The sequence below is a fragment of the Dromiciops gliroides genome, chromosome 2, assembly GCF_019393635.1.
Source record: "Dromiciops gliroides isolate mDroGli1 chromosome 2, mDroGli1.pri, whole genome shotgun sequence".
Lineage (NCBI taxonomy): Eukaryota > Metazoa > Chordata > Mammalia > Microbiotheria > Microbiotheriidae > Dromiciops > Dromiciops gliroides.
In genome coordinates this window covers 662464748-662474032 of record NC_057862.1, presented here as the reverse complement: position 1 = coordinate 662474032, position 9285 = coordinate 662464748, and the positions used below count along the sequence as shown (strand labels likewise).

The 9285-nt window shown below is 39.9% G+C and overlaps 1 gene segment (V, D, J or C); it reads right to left on the bottom strand.

Annotated features, from left to right (window-relative positions):
• Positions 1-7646: 7646 nt before the first annotated feature.
• LOC122739575 lies at positions 7647-8285 on the bottom strand. The segment is given in 2 exon segments: positions 7647-7999; positions 8234-8285. Coding segments are annotated over 2 exon segments (405 nt in total).
• Between the last annotated feature and the right edge of the window lie 1000 nt (positions 8286-9285).

Sequence of the window (9285 nt, the reverse complement as noted above, 5' to 3'; positions counted from 1 at the left end):
ATGTAACAGTTCAGTGTCTGCTCTTTGCATGTATTCCTCTTGTGATTGGATGGCATCTTGGCCAACTGGCATCTGATAACTCAGAATAAAGGCAATTAATGTCTTAAATGATAAGTTCCCATAATCCAAGTTTCATATGGATTTAAAATTGAGGATAATAAATGATTGCAAAAAATGTGAATACATCTTGACTGAGAATATAATATATAATTATGCAACAATTTCAAATAATACCCCTTTTTTTTACTTAGTATGCTATTACTTTTGTGAAAAATCAGAACATATTTAAATAGAAGTTAAAGCACAACACAATCTCAATGAAAACTTTTTTTTTTGAAAAAAGAACTTTTACAAATGTTCCCCTCTCTTTTTTTTTTTTTTGGAATATGCTTATCAAAAATAATACTTCTAGAATCAATTTACACTTGCCATGGCAAACAATTTGCCAGGGAAATGCTTTAAAGAGTTTGATCAAATAATCAGTTGAGAAAAAATAGCAAAAACAAATAACTCAGAATATGGGAGCACAATACTCCTAGAATTAACATTGTATTATGAAATCAAAACCATGTTTCAAAATTAGATAGATGAATGAATAGAAGAAAATACACGTGGAATAATAAAAGACAATGAAATTCAAACTAGGGAAATCTAAATGAATATGAACTTAATATTAATAAGAGTATTACAAAATATAAACTTGATCGCATGACTATAAAAAGCTTTTACAAATATTCTCCTTGTTTTAGAAACTAAGTATAAGACACAATCTCAAAAGCATTAAAATCTCTATGAAAATAAACCTATACCATTAATTCCAAAATGTATATGTAATAGCATAGAAATCCTATGTAACCTCTGAACTGACATTAATAATCTGAGTGAATTCAGAACACTCTTGATTCCGATATCTAAAATCCCCAATACTCATATCAATACCTTGCTGCTTACTTCTACATTTCTGTAAAATATATACCCTTCCATGGCAAAAGCAGAGTCTTGAACTATGTTGATGATTGTCATTCTTATTCAGCTTAAGTTTTTCTTCTTTAACCCCTCTATATTGTCTGTCAGTCTTTTCACCATACAAATGCTTTATAAGATTACTAATGAAAGACAAAAGCAGGTTAGCAAAATTATGAACAAAACGAGCATATCTGGAATTTAAAGAGTTTTCTAAGATTGTCTCAAAAGCACAGCCAGGCCGGGGAAGGGCTGAGCCTGAAGCTGCAAATGCAGGTAGAAAAAGTTGAGCATGTGCACCAGATCTCTGGACTTCCCAGGCAGGGGAAGCTATGGGCTTGGCCATAGGAGGAGTAGAGGGTGGGGTCTGGAGAGGAGGGGAGGGACCAGAGCAATTTGAATCAGACTTGATTTTGAACTCAGGCCTGGATTCCTCTTCCCCCACTTTGCCTCCAGGTGCTAGGGGATTAAAAGCTTCTAGAGGGTGGGTCATTGCCTCCAGGCATGCAAAATTAAAGCAACAATTACTGTTAGAACTGGGAAAAGCTGCGGGAATCTCTTCAGGTTTCTCTGAAAAAGCATGGTTGGGAGAGGGAGAGATATTTCCTTGTGTGAGTAAGTTGCTGGCTCTTTTAACAAAAATAAAAAGAAAAATAGAAAATCCACAAAAACAAAGCATTAACATGATCTTATCTCCCATTTGTCTGGTTAAACAGACTAAAATCAAAAATAGGATAATTAGGGAGTTTAAAAGGTCCATTCGAAAAAATTTAAAGGAAAACACAGCCAGTACACCAGTACTTAGCAGTTAAAGGGAGAGGGAGGGGAAATTTCTTACCCAACCAGAAGATCAGAAGAAGACTGAGGGTTAGCTTTCCTCTTCGTGGTCAGCCATCTGTTAAGGGCTAAAATTCTAGCTAGTCTGTCTAAAATATCTAATGAGTGGTCGCCAATAAATTATAAGCTTTAGCAAGAGTTAGACTTTTAAGCATTTATTAAGGAGAATAAGAATTTGGTAAAGAGAGAGAAAGGCCTAGATTCCTATCTATTAAAGGGAGAGCACATTTCTAGCTCCCTTCTCCGCCAGCGTCCCCAGGAAAGAGAGCGAGACTGAGCGCCAGTCTCTTCCTTCCTCCTCCCACTAGCCCGCGTCACTTCCTGACTCCTGGTCTTGCCCTCAAAGACCTTCCCTTCATGGGCAGAACTCCTCTACAGTAAGTATCCAGCAGGTGGCGTTATTCCAATCGTTACAATTATCAAATACAGAATAAAGAATCACTGAAGATAAAATGGAAATTTCTGATTACATAAAAGTTTACACAAACAGATCCAATAAAATTAAGATTGAAAGTGAAAGAAAAACTTAAGTGGAGAAAAAATACATTGTTTCTCTAATAAAGGTCTCATTTCCAAGATATAAGGAACTGACTCAAATTTATAGGCATTGGAGCTATTCCCCAGTTGATAGATGGTTTAAGGATATGAAGAGGCATTTCTCAAAGGAAGACATCCAAAGACTATTGCCACTTAAAAAAATGCTCCAAATCATTACTAATTAGAGAAATTCATGTTAAAGCACTTTTGAGATTCTACCTCACACCCATTAGGGGAGTGAAGATGACAAAAAAGGGAAATGGTAAATAGTAGAAGGGTTCTGAGAAAACAGGAATATTGATAAAATGTTTCTGAAACTGTGAATGGGTACAAGTACTTGGAAAGCAAATTTTAATTTATACACAAGATGTTACTAAATAGTGTGTGCCTTTTTATATAGTTATACCATTGTTAGCCCTATATAGAAAAGTTTTTTTAAAAAGGAAAAAATCCTATATGTACAAAAGTATTTATAGCACCTCTTTTTTTGCCTATGGCAAAATCATGTAAACTAAGGGATGCCTATAAATTGGTGAATGGCTAAATGAGCTGTGGATATGAATTTGATGAAATGCTATTGTGCTATAAGAATTTCAAAGAGACATAGAAAGGCTTACATGAACTAATGCAGAGTGAAGTGAGTAAAACCAAAATTATTTATACTTTAACATCAATGTTAAAAATAGCAATTTTGAATATTTTTATAAACTGAAGAATGAAATGAACGGAAGCAGAAGTTTATCACATCATAAAGATAAACTATTTTAAAAGATGTAAAAACTATGATTGCTACCTCATCATTCATGAATCCAGAAGGCATAATGAAAAATGCTGTCAACCTTCGGACAGAAAGGTGATGGGTTTAGGGTGCAAAATGTGACTATTTTTTTTTAGTAATCAGACAGTGAGGGAATTTGTTTTGCTTAATTATGAATGTTTGTTATAAGGTATTTGTTTTTCTTTTGGGGTGTATGGGAGGTGGAAAAGAGAAAATATATATTTATTAATTTTGAAAGACAATTTGAAAAAAATAGAGATTTGGGTGGTGCTATAGTTGTGGAATATTGTATTCACTTTGAGATGAGGTCACTCATTTATTTTCCAAAATTGTTTTACTGTATTACATGAGGTGTCATAAGAGGGGTCATCTGCAAATGTGGTAAATATAAAAACAAAACATTAATACCTTTAAAAAAATGAAAACAACATTAAAGACTAAGAGTTGGTTCATACTAGAGAAAAATTCTTTAAATATAATAAATATTGTTAATCTTTCAGTCTGAAATAAACCTTTGATAGACGTAACATATATATGGAAGAGAGACTTTATGAATATGATTTAGTATTTGGGAAACCCTTGATCTAAAACAATCTACAAAACATCTTTTACTTCCTAAGATCATGCTAGTAGGAACCTAGAGATTGAGTCCTAACTCTTTATTTTACAATGGAGGAAACAAGATCAGAGAGGTTAAGGTACTATACTACAACCAGTAAGTGTCTAAGGTAGGACTCAAACCCAGGCATTCTTTTTTTTTTTTTCCTATTGAATAGAATTTTATTTTCCAAAATATATGTAAAAACAAATTTTAACATCAATTTTTTAAAACTTTGTGTTCCAACTTCTCTTCCTCCCTCCATTCCCACCCCCTACCCACAAGAACTCAAGCAATTCAAAATAAGTTATACATGAGTAGTCATGGAAAATATTCCCACATTAGCTAGGTTGTGAGAGAAAACAGTAAAATAAAAACCAAAAAACCAAACTTCAGATTAAGGAATTGTCAAAGAGGAAAAAAATAAATTAAAAGATGTGTTTCCATCTGTTTTCAGATACTATCAGTTCTTTCTCTGTAGATGGGTTGCAATTTTCGTAAGTCCTTCAGGGTTATATTGGATCATTGACTTGCTGAAAATAACCACATGCTTCCCAGCAGATCATCTTACACTATTGCTGTTATTTTGTATACCAGTACATTTCACTCTGCTTCAGTTCATATAGGTCTTTCTAGGTTTTTCTGATAGTATCCTGTTCATCATAACCTGTATATAGTACCTTAAACTTGACAGAGAATTTTCTTCATAATAGGAACCCAGGCATTCTTGATTCCAAGTTTCAGTGCTCTGTACACTATAGCAGGTTGTAATGAACATGGAAAAGCCCTCAGAACCTTAAGAAGCGTCAAATAATTCATACTGAAGAAAAACCCCATGATTATAATTACTCTGGAAAACACCTTTGAAGTGTAGACAATTTACTAAACGGATTTTATGCTGGAGAATAACTGCAAGTAATTGGGAGAATTCTTTCTAAAATTTTATCCTTCGTTAAATGCCAGAGTCAAGAGGTGAGATTTTGTGATCAACTAAATTGTTGCATTAAAAGGAAATAAATTGTACCTTCTTTTATGTTCCTCTTGGTACTGACACTAGCTATTCTTAAGTGACAGTTGAGGTGACAATGTAAACTTGAGTAGGGATTGTTTTATTCTTTGTGGGTCCAATATAGTGCCAGAAAAATGGTGGACATTTAATAAATACTTTGATTGGTTGTTTTATCAATACGGGATTTAATATACTATCTGGACAAGTGTTTTTGAAAGGATGTTTACTAAAACTACTAATTTGTCTAATAAAAGATGGTAGATAAATGGACTATGATAGTTTTTCCCCTTGTGGAAGGATGAGGCTTAATATGGAAAGTACCAACATGGATATTCTTCTAAGATGTAAATTAATTACCCTTAGACCTAGATAGGTTGAAATTATGTATATTGTTCCGCTTAATCTGAAATAGAATCATAGTATGTGGTTTAATGCTAACCTTGGAACTTAAGGATAAAAGATTGATTACAACCAAGAGTCTTGTTTAAATTGCTTATTGCTTTCTAGAAAGGTAAACCAACCTGGGAGAATTGAGATCACTCTGATGATAAAATCTGGATTTGACCTCAGAATAAAAATTCATTAATCTAGTCTGCAATTTGCAGTGTCCATTATTGTGGCCTTATGTGGGCAGGAAAACTCACTCATTGTTTCCCTATCATTTTAAATCAAGGTCAAAAGGAATCATATCCCTGCATCATTATCTCAAAGGGTCAGGCATATTCAGTATAATAAGTGTTATTAAGGAGACTCAGCCCACAACCATCATTATACAAGTAACCCTTCCCTTGAACTTAAGGAGTATTAACCAGAAACCTGTTCCCCACAAAAACATAAAGACAAGCACCCATTTTTATTTCTTTTCAGCAGCTGGTTACAGGCATTGCTTGGGAAACCTTTCAAGAGATTCCACTGAGATCTGGAGAACAAGAGTATTTATGCAGTTGGAAGGGGGGGATCATCGTATAGTACCTGCACAATTGATAAATCAGGTGGAATAGGTCCTGTATAAATGCTTATTCCTTCCCCCAGTACATCCTCCCCCTTCCAAGTTTGGTTTCTGGGTCCTTGAGAAGGGCAGCCTTGTGAGTTCAAAGCAATCCTGGCTTTAGTTCTCAGTCTCAAGGGAGGAATAAGGACCTGCCCAGAACACCTCACTGTACAAGGTCTGGACAGTTCTAGACCTTGGGGAAAATAGTGTGAGCTCAGGACACAGGGAGGGCAATTCCTGAAGAAAAATGCCACATTCCAGGCCTCTCAGGGCCCTGGGATGTCAAGGTTTGGATGTCCCTGAAGCCTGTCTCTGAGCCTGGCCTCTTCTGGGGGCATCTGAGCTCCTGCACCAACTTTATACCAGCTCCTTTCCCTGCTCCCAGTCCAGAAGGGTTGCCTCCATCCAGAGTAAGAGAGAATCTGGCACAGGAAAGGGTCTGGATGAATGCCCCCTTGCCCCAAAGCTGCCCATCAGCCTGCAATGGAAAAGGGCCCCTCCCAGAGCAGTCCCCACAACCCAGCTCTTCCTCAGGACAGCCTTCCATTCTTGCATTAGGCAGGATAGAGTGAACAGAGGGCTGGGGAGAGGCAGGTGATAATGAAGCCTCTCTACTCCAGCTCAGGGGATGAATCTCTGGTGCCTTGGAAGTGGTCAGAGATGGTTTGGCTTGGCTTCTCTGGACTACAAGGCCGGATAAATGTGTAAATCCCTAACCCTGTAGATATGAGGGCACTCCAAGCCTTACTCAAGAGAAGACTCACCCCCCCCCCGCCCCCAGAGAGGAAGGAGGTATCAAGCTCAGGGGACTCTTGCCTTCCTCTGTGTAGACAAGTGGATAGGACACAGGGTTTGGAGTCAGGAGGATTCAAATATCACTTTGGATGCATAACAGTTGTGTGACTGTGGGCAAGTCATTTTCTTCCCCTCAGTTTCTTCATATGTAAAATTGGGGTGGGGGAGGGAGGTTGGACTCAGTAACACCTAAGGTCCTTTCCTGCTCTTCTCCAGCCAAGAGAACCCAACTAGGATTGTTTACTCAGGTTGCACTTTTAAAAATTAGTTCTCTTAGACTAACTTTATTAAAATGGGGAAGATAATTATAAGCCTAACTAGACACCCTCTCTATGATGAGAGAAGAGTGGCCAGCCTCCTTGCACTATTGTCTTATCTTCCTCCTTTGTCTCTCTCTCTCTCTCTTTTTTTTCAGGGCAATGAGGGTTAAGTGACTTGCCCAAGGTCACACAGCTAGTAAGTGTCAAGTGTCTGAGGCTGGATTTGAACTCAGGTCCTCCTGAATCCAGGGGCTGGTGCTCTATCCACTTCACCACCTAGCTGCCCGCGTATCCTCCTCCTTTGTAGGAACTGAAGTCTGTCTTAGAAGATGGTGGGCAGAGGAGAATCCAGAGAGATCTCCCCATGTCCCCTAGCATGACTAGATAAAAAATTAGATTAAAAAAATCTGATTTAAAAACCAGGTCAAAGAAAATGGGTGCAGGATGTGAAGTTGAAGCTTGGCCCATTGACTGATTTCCTTAGGCTGCTTGCTGCCTGTTCTTCTTGAATTCCTGGGTCCATGAGTGAGTACTTTCTATGGAATATAGAGCAAGGAAGAAAACACAGATGCACCTCTGGCCAGGGGTTTCTGGCTTCCTCTTTGTTTCTCTTTCAGTGGGGAGATAGAGGAAATACAAATGGGGAAGTGCCTCAGGCCCAGGATACAGTAGGGTGGCCCAGGCTGGGAGGGGCTGGTTCTTTCCTTAGAGGAGCAAGAGCACTCAGGACACAGAGCTCTCAGTCCATGGCCTCTCCACTGAGCCCTGAGTCTCTTTCCCTGGGTCAGCCCCAGAGACCCTGCACCTGAGCAGGCAGCCCAGCAGCTGCTGCAGGAGAGGAAGCAGAGGAGGCAGCTGAGCCTCCCTGAGTGGCCAGTCTAGGCTGGGGAGGTTTTTGTTCGGGGCTGTAGCACTGTGCGAGGAATAAAAGTTGCCTGAAAACAGTAATAATAGGCCCCATCTTCAGCCTCCACACTGCTGATGGTGAGGGTGAAATCCTTCTCAGCCCCACTGCCACTGAACCTGGCAGGGACTCCTGGGTACAGGTTGGAAAGTGTGTAAATGAGGCCCCGAGGAGACTGCCCAGGTTTCTGTTGGAACCAGCTGAGATAAGTGTTTCCATCACTGTGTTTGAGACTCTGGCTGGCCCTGCAACTGATGGTGACTCTCTCTCCTGGGGTCACAGACACTGAGGCTGGTGACTGGGTCAGCACAATTTGCCCCCTGGAACCTAAAAGCAGGAATTAATAATCAACCAACAGGAAATAAACAGAACAGAGTCTCCTTCCATTGGGACACTTGGCCCCCAGATAACCTGGCCCTGCCAACCCTACTGACCTCCTAGGAATCTACATCCCCCCTCAGACTGTGCTGGCTCATGTCCCCAGAGACTCTAAGCTCCTTTGAATTCTCTCATCTTATGAAAAATGGCCCATCCACATGTTGTCTTGTCCCCTGTTCTCACCTGGGACCAGGAGCATCAGGAGCCCGCAGAGAAGCAGGGACAGGGACTCCATGGTGCAGTGTCTCCTGCCCTGTGCCTGCTCTGCCCCCAGCCCTAGCTTATGTCCCTGTGTCTGCAGGCCCGCCCCTTGGGGATCTCTTTAGGCAAAGCAGCTGGGGGTGTGGGGGCTCTTGGAGCAGAAGTGCCTGACTCCAGCTCAGGGGAAGTCCCTGAGACATTGGTGCTGTGAGATTTAAAATTGGATATTAGATCATAAATCTCCCCTACTTAACTTTTCCCTTAATTTATCTCCCAGACTAGTAAATGGAAGAAGCTTCTGGTTTTCTAGATAGAGCCTTTATTGTATATAAGGTGTTGTTGATTAGAAGGATAGGAAAATAGAAATACAGTACAAATCGTCTTAAATCTAGGCTTAGTCTATATTCCTTATAAAAATTCACCAAACCGAAAAGGCCACCTTTGGAGAGAGGGAGACCGTCTGTGCCACGCCGCCAGGAGTCCAGCCAAGCAGGCAAAAAGGCTACTCTCGTTCTCTCCACCCCGGAAGTCAAAAACCCGGCAGGCAGTCTGACATGCGCAGCAGGCGGACTGTTCATCTCCTCCCCAAAAGGGTGGTCCTTGAAAAACTGGCGTCTTTCAGTTATCCTAACCGACTGTTAAAAACTTTCATATTTTACCACAGTGCCCTGAAGATGTCTCTGCTTTTGGGACCCTTGTGCTGTGTGCTCCTGCTACACCCATATGTCCTTGGTTTATTTTAGTTTTAGTCAGTTTTATGGTTTAATGGGGCACCTAGGAGGTGCAGTGGAAAGAATGCTGGGTCTGGGGCTAGGAGGACTCATCATCCTGATTTCAAATCCTGCCTTGGATAATTGCTAGCTGTGTGAGGCAGGAAAACTCATTTAACTCTGTTTGCCATAGTTACCTTATCTATAAAATGAGCTGGACAAGGAAATGACCAACTATGACAGCATCTGCCAGGAAAACACCAAATGGGGTCATCAAAAGTTGGACATGACTGAAAAATGACAGAAATTATTGCAAAAGGCCCG